The sequence below is a fragment of the Anarrhichthys ocellatus genome, unplaced genomic scaffold (genome assembly GCF_004355925.1).
Source record: "Anarrhichthys ocellatus isolate YVR2014 unplaced genomic scaffold, GSC_Weel_1.0 scaffold61, whole genome shotgun sequence".
NCBI classification, from domain to species: Eukaryota; Metazoa; Chordata; class Actinopteri; order Perciformes; family Anarhichadidae; genus Anarrhichthys; species Anarrhichthys ocellatus.
The window spans coordinates 2048844-2072215 of record NW_022280091.1 but is presented as its reverse complement, the minus strand read 5'-3'; the positions used below and the strand labels follow the sequence as shown (position 1 = coordinate 2072215).

General features: G+C 41.4%; 1 protein-coding gene across 5 annotated transcripts in view; it reads left to right on the top strand.

Annotated features, from left to right (window-relative positions):
- camk2d2 (calcium/calmodulin-dependent protein kinase (CaM kinase) II delta 2) overlaps window positions 1-23372 on the top strand; it is a 37105-nt gene that overhangs the window by 1565 nt on the left and 12168 nt on the right. For all 5 annotated transcript variants that reach the window (XM_031871881.1, XM_031871885.1, XM_031871883.1 and 2 more), the window contains exons 2-9: window positions 1909-2003; window positions 17109-17168; window positions 18853-18907; window positions 20317-20382; window positions 20960-21032; window positions 22551-22653; window positions 22834-22917; window positions 23116-23210. In XM_031871881.1, the coding sequence (XP_031727741.1) occupies window positions 1909-2003; window positions 17109-17168; window positions 18853-18907; window positions 20317-20382; window positions 20960-21032; window positions 22551-22653; window positions 22834-22917; window positions 23116-23210 (631 nt within the window). The remainder of the gene's footprint in view (window positions 1-1908; window positions 2004-17108; window positions 17169-18852; window positions 18908-20316; window positions 20383-20959; window positions 21033-22550; window positions 22654-22833; window positions 22918-23115; window positions 23211-23372) is intronic.

The window sequence follows — 23372 nt, the reverse complement described above, 5'->3', positions numbered from 1 at the left end:
CCCCCCCCACACACACACACACACACACACACTGACAGCAGTACACTAGCTGGTAGGGATGAAGTGAAAATATCACACTTTTGTTTTTGAGTAGTCTGCTTTCAGCTGCGTAAGGGCCTTTGTTGCTCTGATTGGCGCTTGCCAATCAATAATACTGCACTGTTAATCAATACAATGATTGTAAATGACAGATACTGACTGACTGACTAGAGTTTCAAGAGTCTGCTAATAGTTTTTAATATTATATGGGAATTGTTTGGATTTTCAGTGAAATGAAAGAAGAAAAACAAAATCATTGACATTTCTCAAACACAACTCTAAAGGAGCTTCATCAGAGCAAACATGAAGCTCCTTTAGACCAAAAGCTAAAATAAAGTGCACACTGCATAGATCAGTTTGAGCTTGTTGATACTTCCAGCACCTTATTGAAGATAAAGCCGAGTGGAGCGGTGGTTATCCTGCATGAAACCAATGTCTTGAAACTGTACCATACTTAGTCTCATCATGTTTTTAAGTTTATGTGACATTTGGTCGCCCATAAACGGCGCCTTCGCCTCACTGCGCAAATATGTTGTCATCTTTGCGAAGCATTTTATTAAAATCCTTCCATAATTGGACGATCCAAGCTATAGTCATGCACAGTGTTTTCCAAAACAAACACAACCACAGAATCGTCCTCGTCATAGTTCGGCCGCTAACCTGGAACCCCGGTTTCATAAGCCCAGCTTGCCTCGTATTTTACTTTCCAATGCAAAAGCACACTGTGCAGCCACTGTACACACATTGTATCACATAGCACTGTGCAGACTCAGCTAACAGACACAGTTAGCAGATGCACTTTTCAGTGCCACGCTACGCAACTATGCAGCGTACTCAAGTAAAATTCTTACATAACATGTTATGCTATCATTTCCTTTACCAAATCCTCTATAAATTTGAGGTAAGCTTTAGTGGCAAGCTGCTCACTCCGGAAGATGTTAGATAACGTGTTTATGGTGCACATCATGTTATATGCTCAGCAGCGATTGCATAGGCTCAAAGCTTCAGTTGTTGTACTGACTATACTATAACACAGTTGTCAGCCATTAGAAGTAGAGTAAGTGAAATAACGGGGGTTCATTTGAGGTAATGAGTGTCCTCACGTCTCTCCGGTGTCTGTGTCTCAGTGTGTCTTAACTGTTTTGCTGTATCTCTGATGTTGTCTTGATGCCAGACAGGAGATGAGAGTAGATTTGTTATTTGAAAGAAAAAGGCGGGCACGGACAGAGATGGAGGCTGAACAGCAGAGCGGCCTGCTTGGCCACAGAGCCGAGGCGGATGAGGGATGCAGCACTCTGCTCTTCTCCTCCCTCAAATATAGCTGACCTAGTTTTTTGATCTTCATACATGTGCCTGGAACGCCGGAAACCACACATGGCTTAGGCAGTGGCAGGCTGGTGTGCACGTTTGCCGGTGCCCGTGGTCTCGTGTAGAGATGAGGACAGTGTGTACTGTAAGCTATGGGGGTGCGAGAAGCTGCAGAGATACTACATCCCATGCTTTTGTGTAAATCAACGATACATTGAGACCACGGGCACCGGCAAACGTGCACACCAGCCTGCCACTGCCAAAACTTCAATTTGAGCACAGTCATGTTTGTTAATACTCACTTAGGACATGTGAGGGCTGTTTCAAGCTCCAAGGCATCAGAACTCATCTTGTAAAGCGCTCTGAATTGCATTCAATGTGTGTGAAAGGTGCTACATAAATAAGATTGATTGATTGATTGATTTCATAAAGAAAAACGATCAGTTGAATCGGGTGTATTTCCATAAATTTTGCTTATGTATCATATCATCTCTGTATCATCACATGTTACTTTGAGATTTTTTTCACCATTAAGTATTTCTGCGTGTGTGTTACTTTCAGGGGCGCATTCTCTGTGGTCCGGAGGTGTGTGAAAATCTCATCTGGACAGGAATTTGCTGCCAAAATCATCAACACCAAGAAGCTCTCCGCCAGAGGTAGGAACACATGAACATGTACAGAAACACGCAACGTGCACGTACGCAAACACACACACACACACGCCGCCTGCGAGCAGAGAAAGCACGCCCCAAAGTGTCACTGACTTCCGCGTGGGTGAGCTGTGATCGTATTGCTGGCCCTCGAAACAGGCTTTGGCGCTGTGAGAGGAAAAAAGTTTGTGAGAGTGAAAGTCAGTGAGTGAGAGACAGACTGGCACACAGGGGCAGAGACTCATCTGGATCTTGATTTGCTTAAGTTTTCAACGTGCGCAGAACAAAACAGCAAATGTTTGAAGTAAATGCTGTAGCTGCGTTTGCCCACTTGCACTTTTCTCTTTGTTATTTTGAGTTATTCATATCTGTCCTTTTGGTTTCTATGTAAATGTTTGTCACATACAACCTTGTGTGCTTTGTGCACATGTGCACCGTATTGATTCAGGGGGCTCTGGCTGGTCTTGTCTTCCCAGGGGCAGCTCTCTTTGCCAAGCCGACCCAGTTCTTTCACATCCGTCACTGTAATTGTAGCCGTTGGCCTGGTTGCTGCGGGCTTGAGATACACACACACACACGCACACACACACACACACACACACACACACACACACACACACACATTCGCACGCACGCTCACACGTACCATGCCCGCGCAAGCACGCATGTGACCCAGGAACCGCCAACAGCGTGTTCGTGATTACTAACCAATGGAGAGTTGTGCTTTTTGCTGTGGCCCCCTTCCCCTCAGCCAATGGTGTGTTTTGTCACAGCTTGCTTGCCCGCGATGACCAATGAACTGCTGTCATACCACACAAACAGTCGGGCCCCCGTAGATGTGAGCCGAGCCGTCTAATTTCATTTGAAATATTTTACTCGAAGTGACCTTGACTGTTGTTGTGCACCCGTTATGCCACTGCCTGTAGTTTCATTGTGATAATACAAATATATGTGTCTTATAGTGTTGTAGTATGTGAGTATTAACAAGCAGCTCCCTCCCCCTCTTTGCAGTATTTTACCTTTTATTCCTTTCCAGCAGCTTCCTCCTCCCTCTGCATGTTCTCTGCTCCTTGGCATTTACTCTTCTTCCCTATTTTGCATTTTCTTTTTCTCCCTTCTTTTATATCGTCTCTCTCTCTCTTTTTGATTTAGAAGACACTGTCATACTCCACATCAGGTTCCTCTTCCCACCCCCTCCTTCCTGCACATTTTCCTACCTCACCACCTCTCCTCCGCCGTCACTTCATTTCTTATCTCTCCTCTTCCTTGCTCCCTTCATGCCGCTCCTCTCTTTTCTTTCTTTCTTTCTCTCTTCTCCCACCGATGCTGTCTCTCCTCCTGCCCATGTTGACCCCTCCCGCTCGCTGAGCACAGTGTTGGTAATAGACACCTTGGCAGACGGATCAGTGTCTCACCGCTTGCATGCTGGGACAGAGTTTCCAAAAATACTGCAAAGGGTTATCTCACCTTCTATGCATGAGGATCTGCGGGTGTGCACAAGTGTGTGTGTGTTTGTGTGTATAGAGGTTTACGTACCGGGCATGCTGTCGTGTCAGATATGGTCTTACCCTCTTTCCGCTATAAGCCCTAGAATTGCAACTCTGATTCCCTTCTCTCTGGCAGGACCATGACCTCCCCCCAACCCCACTCCACCACTGTGTGTTTGCAAGAGAATGTGCATGTGTGTATATCAAATTGAAAAGGGTTTAGAGCAGATCAATGCACTGTGTGTGTGTGTGTTTGGTGTTCCTAGTTATGCGTACACACATGTGCGGCGGGCCTATAGGACCAGTCAAAGTCCTGCAATCTGCAATCCTGATTATGCAGCGTTTCATTAAGAGCAGCAGATGAGCCAGTGAATGAGAGGAAGCAGCGGAGAGAGAACGAGAGAGAGAGGAAGAGAGGGGGTAGAAAAGGATAGGAAGCAGAAGGGGGGGGAGATAGATAATCAGAGAAAGAAAGAGAGAACGGAAAGTCAACATTTAAGTGTGTGTGTGTGTGGGTGTTAGTGCACGCCGTATCCCTCACAGCAGTTGAATATTTGCCCTCTCCCTTCATGCATGCGTCAGTGTCCTGTCACGATGACTCTGTCTGCTCTCTTTTGTCACTTTGTATTTGCTTGTGATGTGCAGTTGTGTGTGTGTGTGTGTGTCTATAATCCCTCAACAGTTTGTGTGTGTGTGTGTTTGTGCGTGTGTGTGTGTGTTTGTGCACACGATTGTTCTAGTTTGTGTATCCGCGCACTGGCTTCATTTCCCACTATGTGACCCTGTCAGCTTGTCTTAACAGTTGGGTCGTTTTGAATCCATAGCAATAAAGATATTTTGAATTTTTTAGAAAAACAAAATATCTGCTTGTCTCGCTTTGTAAACATTGCATTGCATTGTGGAATTTCGGAAGCAGATAGAGTGACGAAATTGATGTCCATTTACAAGGAGGGAGGAATCAAAAGAATTAGTCATTCGTGTTTTAAAACAGCTTTAAAAAAAAAATATGTTATTCTTATCCTTGCACTTCAATTTATTGGTAGTGTACCATGTCAATAAAGTCCAGTCGTTCTATCCATCGATCCGAACTGACTCATAGTGGACAGTGTGGCGAAAGCTGTTGTTATTTTTTTCATGTGGAAATGTCATGGAAACAGATGATAGCTTTTGCTGAGGTGTAAGCCAGTCTGCCTCTGTGGTGTGTGTATATCTATATATATATATGTGTGTGAATATATGTATATATACGTATATTAATAATATGCATGTTTTCTTTTTGCATATCAAGAGTTTTCCCCTCATTAGACGAGATAAAGATTTACCTTCCCTCCCTCCCTCTCTCATAGGTCTTTATTCCTGCGCTCCTTTCGGTGTCACTGTGACTCTGTTTCGCCTCACGGGAGGGATGAGAGGGAGAGGATGTGATTGTGGGAGGGAGAGAAAGATAAGGGGAGAGACAGAAAGATGGGAGGGGAGGAAAGGAAGGAGGGATCAGTGGGGAGAAGAGGGGGGGGGACCACATGACTCACTGGGTGCTAAAAATAAATGTTGGTCATTCTCTCACTCTCGGTGTCTATCTCACACACACACACACACACATGGGTTTCGAATGGGTTTTTCATTTTTTTTGGTGTTAAGACCTCAGGGATGGACAATATGGAGAATCTGCCTTTATGTTTGTTGGACCGTTAATGCAAGAGTTAAACCTGCAATGACTGGTGTGGGCCACGTGGGATAAAATGAGCTCACCTTTCATGAAATGTTATATTCCGTGTGATATTATTAAAGATTGACAAAAAATTCCTAAATCAGGGTCTACTTACTGATCTCTTGGAGCTTTCTTTTGATCTCATGGCCTTTGTCAGCAGATAGAGTTTGCTCAATTGTCGAATACTTTGTTGCCAAGTGCAAACTCAATCCACTGATAAAGGGGATTAGATGTGCCGGAAAGCTCTGAACCGTGAGTTAAGATTTTTTTTAAGGTCAAGAATGAAGCTGACAGGACAAGCTACCTCACAGGCCTAAAATAATTATATTATCTGATTAAAGGTTAAACGTAGAGATTCTGATTGCTTTCTCACAACCTTGATTCCTACCTAGCTGTTACCTGCAGTAACTGTCTGAAAACGCTGCTAGATTATTAAAGTAAAGACCCATCCCTCTGTTGGTCGTATTGAACGGCGCGAAGACAGAGCCTTATCTATATTTCAAAAGGTCAAAATGATACAGAGGGGTGTGTCTTTCCTCGACAAAAACCAACTTAGGCCGATAGATACAGTCGATAGAAATAAATAGTATTGAGTTGCAAAGAGCACACGAACCAGACCACAGCCTATAGTTTCATTTGCTTATTAGTTGCAGCTGTATACATTTTAGATGACAGTTTCAGATAAAATGTTAAAGTGTCATTAATAATGTAAGCCATAATCAAAAGTGCAGCTCTTGCGTTTCTTAAATGTCCGGATTTCGATGTTAAAATGATCGGTCGCTCAGCCCAGAAAGAACCTACAGTATGATGACGAACAAGAGTAATAGACTCTGTAGAAAGAGAAAGCGAGGGCGGTCATAATTACAGAGCACTGCATCTCCTCCTGTCTATTCCTTTCTCTCTCTCTCTCTCTCGCTCTCTCTCTCTCTCTGCCTCTGTCCTTTTCAACCTCTGTTTGATTTACCCTCCCCCCCCAACAATTCCTCTCTGTCCTCCCTCCTCTTTTCCCTGCCTCACACGTTCCCTGCCAGCGTATTGCTTTAGTCTCAAGTGCTTCGAACCAAGAAATGGCGGTGAAACGGAGTGATGTTATAACATATTAATAGAAAGAGTCCACAGATAATAATGGCATCATTATTATTTATTCCCTGCTGAACCAAATCGAGACTGGAGTATGCGCGCTTAAGGAGGCATTAAAGTGACATCCAAATTAAAAACACTTAATAACGAACATGCCTCATTCATTCAAACAGATGGAGATGGATATAGCACATGCTGCCAGGAAGTTGCAGAAACATTTCCCTGTCCTAAAACTTGTCAGTACCGCTCCACAGGTTCCATTTTGCATTTTGATGCTCCGGAATCTTGTAGACCAAAATCAAAAGCAGAAGATGGCAGAGATACCACTTTTTTTCTTCTTCTGACAAGCAGTAGGTGTGGAATGCAGTGTGGCTGCAAAACATCTGATTTCATCTATTTGGAAGACCTGTGGATAAATGCAGCAAGAATTTTGCTCCAGACGTAGAAAATGTGGAAAGTTCCTTTCAGTATTAAAAGTAACAAAGGTGTGTAGGCTTGTATGTTGGTACTGTTTCAAAGTTTGCATCGGTAACCTTGCCTTGCATCCTTTGCTGGTTGCTATGCCAGCTCTTTTGTTAACCATGGAGCTACCTAATGATCTGCCCTTTTTTCTTTTTTATTAAGCAAAGGAACATTTACAAAGATGCTTTTATTACTGCTGTTTAAATAGCAGAAATGATATTCCCACGAAGACTCCTTTGTAATGTGATTAAATACATTATTTTGGTACTGTTTTGCTACCAGTGTTGTTAAGCAGCGCTACTTCTTACATGACCATTATCGTAGTAAAAGCATTCACTGAGCCGTGGGGCTTCATTGCTGCATTTAAATCTGCAACTTTTTGTGTCAACATATGCGTGATTATAAATGTGAGTTTGTGTCTCTCCTCGTAAAGGATTCATCCAGACCGCCACCCTCAGATTAAACCACTTTGACATATTAGTCTAATGTGTGCGCGGCTGCATTACGCCGGGTAAGATAAAGGCAGACATTACTGTACGTCACGAGGCTCCCGGCAATACTCCGGGGGCAGCTTTATCTCTGACACCAGCCACCTTTTGTTTCTCCTCAGAAGAGGAAGCAAGGGAGTTATCAGTCTCATAATTCTACTTCTCTTGGGAACCAGCGGAGGGTGACGGTGTCTCAGCATCCTGGATGGTTTCATTAGACCCTCGGGGTTCTGCAGGGGGGGACGACGACTACTTAGCTGCTGTCCGCAAAGGATGTTACTTTCACCCCGCTACATCTTTTCAATTAAAACTCCTAATTAAACTGTTCTAGCACCCTGTTGTGGTGTGTGTGGCAGGTCGATTTGTGCGCGTGCATTAGGGTTAGGACTTCAATTAAAGTTTATTTTCATGATCGATTGAATTGATTTTTCAAACAGATTCACTGAATTATGCCCATCATCATAATTTCCCAGAGGACGTTTTCAAACTGCTCATTTTGTCTGACCAGCAATCCAAAAATACCCAAAGGTATTAAATTGGCAACGATGCAAGAAAGAGTACATTTGAGACGCTGTAACAAGCAAAACGTTGGTATTTTTGATGATCAGAATTGTCAAGATAATTACGTATGTGTATACTTTACAGATGCCCTTTCTCCTAAATAATTACGTTTACTAAATTGTTTTCCGACTCAAGTTGTGGGGTCCAACGTAAACGTTGACTGGATTATATTCAAGCATATTTGAGTGGAGGAAGTACTATTTTAAAATGACCACATCGCATCAGTCCCGTCTGTGGTTGGATTTTTAGACAAAAAGATCATGATTTTAGTTAAATTTTAGAATGTGCTTCGAGTAACAGCAGACCTTTTCTGCATTAAGCCAGTCGGTGAACATTTTACTGTATAAACATTTTTGCAACTTCTCAGATATGTTATTTAATTAATAATTTCCTATTTTGATGGAAAACGTAATCCGGCCACCATTGTTGCCTTTAAACATATTTAGTTGTATACAATACATAAATAATAATATGAATAAATTATTTGTTGCAGTCGAGGAGTGGCCACAGTATACAGCTTAATCGACCAGTCAACCTCAAGCATACAAGCTAGTTTTTAGCATCATGTTTATTGTTGGCAAAATTGTCTGTATTATCATAATACTGCAACAAGAGTCTAGTTTTATTTCACAGCACAAAGAAGTAATTCAATGTTCCTCTATAAACATGCATAATACAAGAATTAAGAGCATTCAGATTAACCTCAACGCAGTGGCGACTGAGCCGGCGGCTTGTAGCTTACGGTGCTAACGGTGCTAGCAGTACAAACAAACGTCCTCTCAGATCTAACAGTGTTTACCTGAGGGGGACCGGAGGGTGGGCGCTACGCTTCCGCGACGGCGGCGCTATCAGCTGTAACCACCATATGAGAGCAGTGCAGACACATGTCACGCTCACATGAGCTAAAATACACTAAAAGCATGTGCGGCCGCCCGGCTATGTCAACAAAGCAAGGAGAAGCTGGGATAATGACACACAGAGGTAGAGCGACTTCACTCTCTGTTGAGGTAGACTGATACCTCCACTATATCTTTACATATTTTTTAAGTTTTATTCCCCCACAGACGGCAATAGACAATTCTTTAGATGGTAACGTGGCTTTACATCTCTTTGATAATACAGCAATAGAAGTCTAACCTTTCCATTAACCGTTCCTGCAGTTACAAATGTCACTCTCCCTTCACATTAAGTGTAGCTAAGTGTTCCACTCTGTGTGAAGTCACTCTGTAGCGCACAGGTCACACTGCCATTACCAGCCACTTGATTAACCTACCAGTGAACAGCAAAGATGATGGTAACACATTTACCGTAGGTCTAAAAAAGCAACCTGGAATCAAGCTACGTAATCCCAATGATATATTTGACAATGAGTTTGAACCAGTGTTTATATTAGTTAACAGAAAAAGAAATTGCATGCGGTTGATGTCAGTATGAGACCAAAATAACGTGTGTGTGTGTGAATTTTCAGTGAAGTGAAATTATCATGTGGATTTGATTGATACAAGAGGCCAGAAATCAGATGACCACCATAACTGTGTCAATCAGACTGAAGATGTAAACAGAGGACAGGAGGTTTAAAGTTTAAACACCACGCCACACGTTGCCCCCTTTGTCCGTCTCTTCCTTTTTGTGTATTTGACAAGCTTTTCTCTGTCAGGTGTTTGTTCTGTCTCTATTTCTGTCCCTTGCTTCTTTCTCCTCTCCTGCTTTCTATGACTTAGCTGTGTCTTCTCTGGCTGTCCCTAAAACTGGTATAGTTTTAGACTTACAGGACGACAAACTACAAAAGGAAAAAGAAAACGCACACAGTACACACACAGTATAGCAGTAAATGCTCTGCTGCAGTGCGATTGCGGACGTGACACATCAGAAACTCACTGAAAGAGAAACAAGCAGCAGTGGAGAGAGGAAGATAGAGGTGAGAGAGCTTGATGGGGTCTGGTTTGGAAATTTTGGAGTTTTGTCTGCTAATGGAAATGATTTGCAGAATACGGACATTTTGACCGCAACTTTTCAACACGAGGCTCTCCCTGAATCTGCAACACTTATGCAATCTGCAATACTACACAAATGCAAGGCTAACGCATCTCCTCGATTCCTTTCCTCGCTTCAAGGAGACGCAAGGAGAGAGGAGTTAAGGCAACAGCCATTTAACAAAATGAGACATCCTCGCCTCAGAGCCGTCATTTTAAAGAGATGACAATTAAATAAGAGACACAGCTGCATCGGCTGTCCACTGTTTTGTTCTACCTCTGTATTTGATCATTTCTGACAGATGAGCATAACAGTGTTCATAACTTATTCATATTTTTATTATATATTATTCACAACGAGGCATAATGTGACAGGGATGTACAGATCTTTATTTAACGCACACATATATGTATATACACTACAAATGTTTGTATGAAAAGTACTATACAAATCAAGAGTGACATATGATTGATGAATATATATTGTATACAAACAAACACCCCTGTCTATATGACATTATGGGAATAAAGCAAATTGGTACAGAATGAAGGAGAATGTTCATTATTGATATAAAATCTGACGTCAGCAGCTCTTGCACTTGTAAACATAATGTCATGATCACAGCAGTTTCTTTCGCGGTAGGAATAGCCAGGATGGAAGGATGAATCCTGTCAAAGCAAATAACAAAAAAAAAGAATAAATAATAATAATAAAATGTGTACATTGACAGGAAATTGTCATGTGAATCACCAGGTACATACAGTATATGTACTGCCATTTTGACATCAACATCCTTGAGAGCTTTTGGTGGTTATTTTGCAATAAGGACTACTTCCCTGTTGGCCTACAGCACATTTCTTTCTCCATATTCTTTAGTCATAGTAACATAGATTTTACAACATATTGTGTCACCCTTAAGCACATTATGCAGATGTTCTTTAAGGTCTAAATGTTTGCTTTTTATCATCCATTTTCTGACTTTTACACGCAGTACGGCTCTCTTGGTGTTACGTCTTTTTCTAATTAGTGGTTTATGACATTAGTGGTAATGTCTGTAGACTCTTAGCTAATTCTCTAGTAATAAATGTCTGTTGCTGAGACAAAAGAGAGATAAAGGAAGCTCCACTGCTGCTGCTGTCGACAAACCAACAAGGACGTAAATGATAACTAAGCCGTCCTAAATATGGTTAGAAGTATGAAATCGTAATCTGGGCAGGGCGGAGGCTACATATGTGCAATGCTGATGCTAAGGAATAGATTGTTTTAGACAAGATGGTTTATGATGCGACAAATGCTAGAGCTCGGAGTCCTGCAGACAGCGAAGCAGCTGACTGCCATACAGCGACCCGGCTGTATGTAAATGAGAGCTGTGTGTTCATGCAGAGTTTGTCCATTTAAATATGCTGCATCCATTATATATATATATCAATATATAATTACCACAGAAGCTTTTGAGACACTTTTGTGATTGCCGTAAACAAACTTCTTCCCGCCTCTTGTGGCTGCTGCACCGCATCGTACAGTGTTTCGTAAAGTTAGATTTCACAGCAGATCTGTTGGATTGTTTTATGGCACAGAGATATATTGCGATATATTTTTTGGCATAAAAGCAGAGTAACAATTAAAAACAACAACTTCCAACATGTTTATCTTTATCAAAAAATGTAAAGAAAACAACTGAGACTGAAGGAAAATAAAGAATATCTACGATAAAAGGAACCGCTCGCTATTCGTAGTTTTCCTTACCACGGGTTGCTACGATATATTTCTTTATGAATAGTTATTCTCTGCTCGACAGAGTAGCATATATATTCTGTATACACACAGAATGCCTGAATGATAACAGCTGACTGGGGTGGCTTCACATTCGTCTCCACAATTGCATCGGCAGTGCAGAAATGCTGCTGTCAGTTATAACTATGTAAGCAAAAGGCCTCTCACCAGTGCCTGTGGCAGCAGGGCTCAAGCTTGCACACACACACACACACACACACACACACACACACACACGCTTGCACAGGTACATTAAAGTAACAATTTTGTCAGCCAGTCAGAACTCATTGTTGTGAGTCTGAGACTTTTTTTTTCGAGAGTGAAGCAAATCTCAAGAGTCGACTGCAGCGCCAGTCGCTTCAGGTATGGGTGTAAAATGTGATTTTCCACTCCATTCAAATGTAAAAACGCTCTGTCAGGCGACCATATAGACACTCACACGTGGGCATTTTTTGTGCTCCAATCCAGTTGACTTGTATATCTTTGAATCAGGGAGAAGTTGTAATCTCCACACCAGGCAGCACCCTTATGAAGCAATAGTGCTAAAACCAGAACAGACCTCAACCACAAAAAATGCATTAGAACTAGGGCTGAACCATTCTGGAAAGAAAATCTAAATGTCATCATTTTGACTGATATTGTAGTTGCGTTATGATTCGTGATATCAGAGGGAATGATCATTTTTACATCATTATTCTCATTGTTATGGAAAAACATATTAAATGTGATCACGCTGTGATTTTTGCGGGGATCTGTACCGAACAAAGATGTTTTGTTAAGTAGGCCAGGACATCTCTGCAGCACCATAATGTTTAATTTAAAAATATTTTCACGACCATTTCGCCTTTGACAAATACTGTGCAACCTGCAATTTGAAAAATTGCAGTATAGGCCATTTTAATTTGATCAAATTCGAGTCATTGTGCGGCCCTAATTAAATCATTATCAAAGTTATTGACACATTGTCCACACTCTAACAGAGCTAGGACACTAAAATTGTTACATTTCACAGCAAAGGTTTTCTATTTACTCTTTAAAATTACAGCATAAAAACAGTCGTGACATATTTAAGTTTTGCAGAGCTTTCGGCAGCCTCCTGTATTCCACAACAACCGCATCATCTTTGCTGTCAAATGCATCTCGCAAAGGGCTAGAATTCAAAGTTGCTATTTTAATGTCATGCATGAGCAACTGTCTAAACAAAATCATTTAATGTGGGCACACATTTAGTATGGGTTTTGCTATTCATTATAGTGCACTGTGTGCTCTTTTAACCATCTTGTAACTGTTGCAATTCATCTGCAAAGTTCCCTTTTCTACTTTCTATGCTAATCCATGTCCACAGTGTGCGCGAGATGGTTTGATGTTTCAGAGGAGATGTCTTCAAAGACATGCATTTCATAAAGTGCGTCCCCTCCTAAAGAACAAGTTACTTCTGCCTTCCTTGTCTGTAGTTCGATAGTTGCGTGTGAACTCTCGATGTCGGCCATTTGCATGCAAGGCTGGTTCCACTGCAGAGGAGAGGAGAGGCCCCGACGCTCTGATTGGTGCAGGAGTTGCTAGACAACAGATGTCCAGCCGGCTGAGAGGTGTACTACCTGTGGAGGAGGGAGAGAGTGGAGGGAGAGAGAGAGTGAAAGGAAAGTGGAGGTGGGAAATGATGGAGAGAGCGGGCTGTTACATGACAGACATTTACAGTGTTCAGTGAGTTGCAGCGCAGGGAAAATTAGAACCAACCTATCGTGACCGCCTTTGTATGTACCTTTAAGGCAGCGTTTGCATGATATTCTTTTATTGCTTTAAAGAAAGAATTAGTCTTCCTCCTGCAGACCTAAAACAACAAAAAATATTACTTATCATGATACTAACATTTTATATAACTCACAAATATTCTGCGACAGATAAAAGCAATTATTGTTTTCAAACTTGTCAGTGACTGATAGATGGTGTTAAAGGGATTTAGTCAATTTCCAGGTAATGCTCTAAAAAGATTTCTGCATTTGGGAACTCTGACATTTAATACTGAGGGTCGACTACAAAACTTTGCACTAGCAATGGAGGTTATAACGATAGACTACAAACGGGATAACTGTTGATGTGAACGTCTACGTAAGTAATAATACCTAAATAAGTAAATCTGGATCAGTGGATCTCAAACTCAAGGTAATAAATACCTCAATACATATATAAATCTGTACCTGAACATCAAGGTCAAAGTAATTATTGGTAGGGATGGGTCATGATTGTCAAATTTGCAAATAGTCATTCAATTATAAAAAAAAGGAAATAGTTTATGCAACTGTCGTCTTATCTTTAAGCCAAGTTCTGGAGGACTTAAATATATTTTTTAACACTTTCAAATACATCGCCAGAGAACACAATACAACAAAATAAATAAAAACACTCTTTTGGGTGTGTGGTGAGTGATGCATCTGTGTGGGATGCCAGATCTATTTTACAATACGTAGGATAACGGCTGGGGGCTAAACATGTGTACCGGGCTAACTTAAGCACAGTAGCTACTGTATGCTTTCTAGAAATGTGTCCGCTGAAGAATGCTCTCATGATGAATTATGAAGCGCAGCTTTTTCATGTAAGCCAGTGAGGAAGTTTTAAGATTGTTTACATACAACAAGAAAAGATTGTGAGTAATTATTGGTGTTTTCATACATTTTTATGAATGTATTGTGTATATTCTTATCCATACAAACATTTTGTATAAATTATAGTGTGCATTGGGGAAACATTTGACAAAAGCAAGTGCTTCAACAATGCAAAATTGAATACTAGTAGAGTAAAAAAATCATTGATATACAACCAAAAACAAAAATCTTAAAGTGACATAAAAATTGAAATGCTATATTAAGAAAAAATGGCGTTTAGATTAAAAGAATGAAAAGATTGTGTCTTTCAGTGACACGGTGAGATGGAGAGATTGGTGACCTTGCCGATGTGCTTTTATAACGCATGGGATTTCAAGTCTTGAAATGTATGTTTATCATTCGTGGTCCCTGTTAAATGAACTTGTAAACAAAACAGAAGGGTCCTGCTAACCATGAATTAATGGCCGCGTTGCCCTTGATTCTGGCTCTGCCTGTCAGGATGCCTGTCTGCCTCTCCGATATGCCGCCCGTCTGGAATGCTGGCACTTTACTTCAGACACAATTGAAATTGGCGTGTTCTCACAGGCAACATGGCGGGCTTGTGGCCACGCGAAAGAGCAGCGCCGGGTTCAGTTTGTTGCAGCGCGCGCAGTCCTCTTTTCAGACGTTTTCAAACCAGTCTTCTTCGCCACCCCTGAAGGTGGTTTACACTACCTTGGGATTAATTGTGCTCCACGTTGTGGCTCGGGGGATGCACGTCTCCAGTTTGTGTGCTGTTTATTTAAATCCTTTGTCACCTCTTATAGCATTGTGTTGTATGCTGTACTGATTTTACAGCCCCTTGAAGCTAATTTGTGGTATTGGGCTATAAAGAAAAAACTTGTTTCAGTAGATCATGAAAGTGACTGGCACACATCTACCTCTTCGTCGATGGTTTAGGGACTGATCATCTCCTTTTCTGTTTTTTTTTGTGCTTGTAACTAACTGTACCAGGGCATGTTTCTGTCAACTTCGTCCTCCTGTATTTTTAGCTTTATCTGTAGTGCAGCCACCACTCATCCTGCATTTGTTTTGCATTTCACTGTTGGGGTTTTATCCTGGCTTCCTCTCCTTCACTGCGACTGATAAACTCCACCCTCTGGTGTGGGTGAACACTCTTTCAGTCGCATTGTGCACACTGTACCGTGCTGGCATTTTTTTTTGCCTTAGCATTTGAGAGCACACCAAGTTTTATTTTTGCTGCCGCCCTAAGTTTGTCTGTGTGCCTGCTTGTGGATGCACCACAGCGACACACAACAAAGAGATACTTGTTTCTATAATGGGAACAGGCTGCCTGGTGTTCTTTGCTGGTCTTCAGTCCACAGTTTCCATAGCATCAAGAAGAGCAGAGGAAGGAGACACAGATGAGAGTGAAAAATAGGCGCCCTATTTTATTTAAAAAAAAAAAAAAGTTGAACCCGCTGCTCTTCTTTCTCTCCCTTACGCTCTCTTGTGTCCCGAGGCAATGCTGAAATGGGTCGCCTCAGCGCCGTGCTGCAACACTCCTTATAGCGACTGCTGCTATTACTCAGTTGTTCCGAATCAGACTCACTGGACTTTGGCGTCTTCTGATAGGGAGATTTGAGAGTCCCTTCTTTTCTCGCCAGGTCAGATAGAATCCGTCTGGTCTCATGGAGGAGAGATGTGAGATTCTCTCTGAGTCTGTGGTCAAATGGAAGGAGCATTAACCCTAATACCTGGTGTCCTTTCTATCTCTCCTTGAAGACGGGGTTGTTGTTCAGCTCATGAAAGTTTTTCTCTTCATAAGCATGCATTATAGATTCAAATAAGTAGAATATACAGTGTTTAGATTAAATACCCACTGCTGATGTATAAACCCACAATTCTCACTACTAATCCCTCGTTGTGTGTAGGTTGAAAAAGACATGTTACACTGTACATTTCAGCTCATTGTTTTGGCCTACATTTTTCCAGTTTAGTTGCGCTCTTGCCACTCTAATGGTGTTGTTTTCAGCTATAGTAAGCTGCTGTTTTCAGTAAAAAAGCTAAAAAACAACATTGTACGCTACTTGCTCACCACCAAAGTGCAGAGACACATAGTTAGCAACTAACTGCTGAACATAGTGGAGCATTTAGCAGCTAAAGAGCCAGAGGTTGGTGGAGACCAAAAACAGAGCTAAAAGAAGGGTGATTATGTCAGTGTTGTGTTCACAGCTTGTTGCGGCCAAAAAAAAACGAGTTATTGCAGGTTTCATGGTTTGTCTTTAGCTCACTGAATGAAAAACCCGAGCAATCAAGATCCTTTATCATGTGATGGATACAAAAATCCATTAATGCAGTGACAATATTGTCATTTAGCAACCCATTGATTTGTAACTATAGTCTCTGTTTCGGTGTATATTATGACATCACCCATTCACTCTGCTGTAAGGGAGCGATGAAATATGTAGATCTAATGCTCTTTACATTGAAGTTGTGGATTTGGCCTTGGGAGATGTGGGATTAAATTCCATTTGCAGCCTTGCAAGTTCATTTTGTTCTCAGGGCGGCAAAAGCAACCTGTAAGCACATTGCGTGAGCTCATATTAAGCCTGACACCGGAGGTCAGTATGAACCCACTGTGGCTGCTCCCTGTGTGCTGTCCACTATTGCCGGCCTGTTTGTGGCACACCACCAATACATATCGGGTCACATTATTTTTATCAAGCATTTCAGCTCTGATAGGGAAAAGGACAGGGCCGACACAAAGCCAACACACACGCGCGCACGTACATACTGTACATACAGAAGTGTGAATGTCAAGTACACAAACACACTCTGACGCTGACAACGTCCTCCACTGAGTCAAAACTAACTTGCAGCCAACTTCATGTTGGATGATTCAGAAAGCCAATCATAGCAGGGGATAATGAAGAGCATTAAAAATAACCTGTCTCTGTTTCTGTGTGTTTGTGTCTCGCGTTTCTTTCTTTCAGATCATCAAAAGCTGGAGAGAGAGGCGAGGATTTGTCGTTTACTGAAGCACACCAACATCGGTGAGCTGCGAGTCCTCGATCTTAGAATACGCATGCACAAGTATACACACTAATACAAACACGTGCACACATGTTGTTCAGGTCTCTGGGGAATCCTGCTACGGCTATTCATCTTCAAGACACAGTTATGAGGGAGACAAGTGTGTGTGTGTGTGTGTGTGTGTGTGTACACGTGTACAAAGGTATCTAATGATGATGTATCTGTGTGCTCTCCCAGCTGAATCATCAGAAATCCCTCTCTCTAAACTACTGACCCTTTAGCTCTCTCCTCCTCATTACACCTCGGATAGAACCTGTCTCTCCTCTTTTTTCAGTTCTGCAGTACAGCTGCCGTTTAGTTTTCCAAGATAACTTCTGCCCTTATAAAGTCTGAGGACAACATTTGACTCCCTGGCTTTGAAATCTTAAGGCGTTACACTACGGGCAAAAACATTGCTTTTCATGCACTGGTCCATTTTTAGATTTGGAGCTATTTTGATTCCTGATGTTTTTTTCCAAAATGCACTTTTCAGGTGTCGATTCTACTACTTTGTCTATTTACATCCACCAAACTCTCCAGTTGCATTCCTATCTATATTCTGAAGGATTTCACAGAGGGATTCATTGATATGTCATTCATAGCCTGAATAATTTAATATTTTATTACTAAACATATGGCAAAAATAGTTTTCTATTGTTTTTGACATTATTTTCTGATTTATGAATGGATAAAATGAAATATCCATAATTCAATTGATTCTCAGATTTCAACAAAAATCAACAATCATTTTAAACCTGGCTTGGTCCAATGTTCAGATTTCTGTTCTGGAAATAAAAGCACATATTTCAAAAGATAAAGCTTCATTTGAATACATAAACATACATATACTTGTCTTAATGTAAGTAATCACTTGGGAAAGTTTCATGGTGGTATCTATCTATTAGTCACAACTTTTAAGTATTCACTTGTAGTGTCTCCTCTAAAAAAAACATGTTAAAAATTGAAAAAAAGGCAATCTATAATATATTGGAGATACTACAAAGAAATGATTTCGGATAATTCTCAAGTTTTAGGAGCCAAATGCTCAGTGGGCTTTGAGGGCATTGTTGACTTTCTAATGTCACTACTAAGTATTGTGTATGTTAATACCTTGGATTAAAAGAGCACATCTGGAAGGATCAAGGACCAAAGTGGCAGCCAGTACAATTTCCTTTCAAATATCTAAATGTTTGAGTGGATTCAAAGAGCTCTCACTGTGTTTAAATCGAATAGTTATTCAGCATGAAACATGTTTGATCATACAAATCTTCCCCACACATAGGATTTGAATTGATATTCCTTTATAATACATGTTGAGCAGATGCTAGTTCAGATGTCAAAAGAAATGTAATTGAAATGGTACCAGGCTGATTGTGTGAGTACAGGTTTGTTACAGCGGTTTGGTTTCATAAACCAAACTTGTATAGCCTAGCATGTAGCTGAGGCTTTGTTATCTGTAAATAACGATGTATTGCTTGATTTTTTTTGCATATTACTGATGACAACCTAACTCTGTGGCATAGCAGCACAAAGGAAAGTGTAAATAATGAGTAATGGCAGTATTTGTATTGAGGTATTGACTGCTTTCTGTTTCATTTGGCTGTTTCTTATGTCTCTTTACCTTTTCCGTCCTGTGTTTCTGTTCCTGCTAAATCTCCTCGACAGTACGACTCCATGACAGCATATCAGAAGAGGGTTTCCACTATCTGGTGTTTGATCTGTGAGTAACAGACTCTCTCTATCTCTCACACACACACACACGCACACTCTCCCTTTCAAATGTAACCACGCTAGCAATTACACATGTTTCTGCTTGTTTTACTTTCCCTTCTAACTGGTGTATTTGGATAAGTTTTGTGTGTAAAGTCCTTCCTAAGTAGGTGGTACAAGATTTAGGATGTCAGGTTGCACTATAAAACTTCAGGAATGTCTAGTAAAGACATTGTCTGCATCCAAAATCGCATATTATGCACTACATACTCAACATGTGTACTATCGTTCAATATACTTTTGTGTAAATAAAAGGTAGTGTTTATCTTTTCGGACGCACAAATGATTTGTGAGACTTATAAAGTCTGAACTGATTTAAAAAAGGAATTACGTAGCATATTACGTAATGTATTATGTCTGTTAGTTATGAACATTGTTGTTACTACCTCATTGCATTGTGGGATATTTATGCATGCACAGTGTCCAGTGTTTGCATACTGTAATATTTGACCAGAAATAGTATGTAATTTAAATAAAATATAATATTAATACAACATTTTCACATACTTTAGCGTACTAAATAGCATCTTTGTATGGAATTTCAACATTTATAAGACTTTATCTTAATCTGTTGCTTGGAAACATCTGTAGCTCTGTTCAATAAAAGCAACCAACTAGACAGGAAGTCACTGCAGCATCACAAGCTGTAACATAACTACCAAATATAATTGTTTCAGGGGGCCAAGTGATCGCTTGGCGTTTTTAAATATAGGTATTACTTTGTTTTTTCGTTTATATTTACACATGAACAATATTGGAGTGGGTGGGAAATAACGCTTTGTAATTAAAGGACTGTATCATGTTATTTTGGTGAAATGTTATTTAAAATCCTCCAGGCTTACATCATAATTCAACGGTATTTCGATTAAGCGTCAAGTAGGATGTGTGAACCATATTTCCTATTAGTTAACAATACCTCTTTTATTCTCCAGCAAGATAACGTTGTGTAACTTAGTTAGTTTGGTTAGCTAAGATTACACACCAGTTACACCAGGAAGTAACCAACTAACCTCTGCATAAGAGCTAGCTGGTGTGATGCTCCCTGTTTTAATAATAAAAAAATGCATTAATCTCGGCTACAACCTGGCTATGGTACTTATAAAGAGCAAGTGTTATAGGCTCCTGACCTATATCCCCTCTCCTGCATGTGTGTGGTGGATGCGCCTAAGGGTGTGTTTGTAGAAAGCTCTTTAGGTAAATATGTGCCCATACAAACCTTGATGAGTTATGCGCACATGTAATAACTTTATGGTGTGTGTGTAAGGATCTCTATCAATACAAGAAAAGTATTGTTTTGGTCATCGATACAGAGAGAAAGAAACGTTCACTATGACGTGCACAATCTCTGTCCCTCCACAGGGTGACAGGAGGAGAGCTGTTTGAGGACATCGTAGCCAGGGAGTACTACAGTGAGGCTGATGCAAGGTAACACACATGCGCACACACTGCTGAAAACAGCAGCTATTATGCATCTCTGTCTGTTACTGGTGTGGGTGTGTGCTATATTTGTGCGTTTCACATATGGTCTTCTTAGAGGGTGTGATACAGCTGCCTTGTCTCCAAAGCATGTCTTACAGTTATTTATAAAAGTGATTCACGACAGATAGCCTGCGGTATTAATCATACACAGCCTAACTTACACTGCCAGCGTTGTGTTGAATTACTTCCTCCCCAGAGAGAGAGAGAGAGAGAGAGAGTTTTCTTGTCATAGACACTGTATGACGTTGGTTTGTCTATATGGTGTAATACATCAAATCTTGTGAAAAATTACTACCGTCACGGGACTTAATGTCACCCGTCAAGAAAGCAGCATCACACATAAGAAGCCTAATGAGAGGGGCATGTGATACATTGTTATTGGGACTGTTTCCTCTTCTCTTCCCCCCCTCGATTAATTTCCCTTGTCTTCTCTTCTGTCTCCTTTCTTCCTTTTCCGTTCCTGCCTCCCCTTCCATTTGTTTTATCACAACCCTGTGCCTGTTCACCGCTCTCCTGCCCTCAGCCACTGCATACAGCAGATCGTCGAGAGTGTCCACCACTGCCATGTTAATGGGATCGTCCACAGGGATCTGAAGGTTTGTGTGACCGCAGCCATGGATGCAGCCCATGTTCAGTCCTGACTCTGTGCGACAGATGGCAACATTCAGAAAGGCCCAGCGCTTCCCCTCACAGTCCTTACCCTTTGCATTCACACACGTTTTTGTTTTGTTTTTTACGACATAAAACTGAAATCGATAATTGTCTTTTCATGTGAGAGCAAAAAACAGATTGAAACATACCAAACTGCAGAGGCGGAGGAGGCTTGGCTCCTACATTGTTGCAGTAAAATCTTGTTGAGTCGATGCTCTGAGCTTAATTACCCATCCTGCCAATGTCAGGACTAAGGGTCCTCCTCTTAACACTTCCCCTGATGTTGCAGAGAGCTCGCTAGCATCTTAATGTGCGTGTGTGAGTGCGGAGCACTCCGAGTGTAGCGCTATGGTGACGGGAAAAGGAGCAATCACGAGCCAGAACCTGTGGAGTGATCAGAATTTGCATAATTATGTAAAAAGGATGTTGAGATGTGAAAGATTTCCCAGGTCATGAATATTCCAATGATAGTCTGTATTGTCATGACATCCCGAGAGCGTTTTTATGGGGAGGCGAAAGGGGAGGTATAGCAAGAGAGTGAACATGTAACTGTACCATAAGAAACATTGAATACAGAGATAATCAGAATAACCACTGTGGTTTATGAGATTTCTAATCCATGGACTTTATTAGAGTAGATATCCTCTTCTGAGGGGATTTTAAGTTTTCGGATGCTTCATAATCAGGAAGATTTATTCGTTGCGATGGAGATGATTATGTAGATGTTGTCCAGTTGTCAGTTAGTGTCTTGTAGAGTCATATGTCTGCCATAAACTGACTGCTCACAGGCCGTCTGTGTTTAGAGTTTCTAAATGTTAGGAAATGTATTATTCATTAGAGCACAATGTCTAACTGGCCTTAGGTCAGCAAAGACCTTTCTGCACCTGTGTCCGTGTGTGTGTGTGTTTGAGAGAGTGTGTGCCCGTGTGCTTGCTGATGTGCTTGCATATATTTGCGATTGTGCTAAACTGTGTCTGTGTGCGGCGTGCATTTTGTCTTTACCCATATGTGGCTGAGTCTCTTGTTTTTACAACCACGTCTCCCGTTACACCACACCTCCCCTCCTGTATCCTTCTCCCCGCCGTGTGCACTTTGTTCCCACTCATGGATTTTAACAGCAGTTGTCATTGCGGATGGGGGCACACTGTGTCTGCTACCAATGAACTCTCTCACAATCCATGAGACCATGGGGAGCAAGTCCACAGCTCCAGCGTGGAGAAGTGTCCTTTGTCACATAGAGATTTGGTCCCATGCCCATTTTATTATGTTTCTCTGTCATTTGTGTGGCAGAAAGGGAGTTGCCCGAGACACTGATTTAAGAGCAGTTTAGCATTGTTGACCCCTAATAGCTTGGATTAGGATTTGGTTTGGCTAACCTGGTTTTAGATCTGTGTCTGTGGGCGGCTTTTTCCCAGAGCGTGTGACCTCTCACCTCTAACCTGTTTGACTCCGCCCCCCCCCAGCCTGAGAACCTTCTATTGGCCAGTAAGCTGAAGGGGGCGGCGGTCAAGTTGGCTGACTTTGGGCTGGCTATCGAGGTGCAGGGGGACCAGCAGGCATGGTTTGGTGAGTATTCATCCATCCATTTTTCAACCTGAATCGGTTGGTGAATCAAGCAACCAACCAATAAGTCGATCTAATCAATCAATCGCACTTTTAGTTAGTCGAGAAACATCCTAGTCACTGAATCGCCCACTCCTGCCTACCATTCCACATCTCCTCCCTCCCTCCATATCACTCCTCCAGGTTTTGCCGGCACCCCGGGCTACTTGTCTCCAGAGGTCCTGAGGAAAGACCCATATGGGAAGCCTGTTGACATGTGGGCCTGTGGTAAATAACATTCAAATTCTCTCACTGCAAGTGTTTGAATGAACTTGAAGAAGACTGTTCTGCAACAACACTGCAGCGTCATGTTGTTTAAAGTCTTTAATAGTAATGAATACTATATTTTTTTTATCACCATACATTGCTATAGTATATTGGTCCTTTCTGTTTACATGCTGAACTTACCATGTCTCTTCTCTGCAGGTGTGATTTTGTACATCCTGCTGGTGGGCTACCCTCCCTTCTGGGATGAGGACCAGCACCGCCTTTACCAACAAATCAAGGCTGGGGCCTATGATGTAAGCGCTCACACGCATACAGTACAAACTAGGCTCAATCCTAAAATGTGTTGTAGAACGTTGTAGACCTTATTAACAGGCAATTTAGGATGTGTTGTCATGGTGACATCACTGACAAACTTGTAGTTACTGAATAAAAACTACTTTAGGAACGGGGGTATA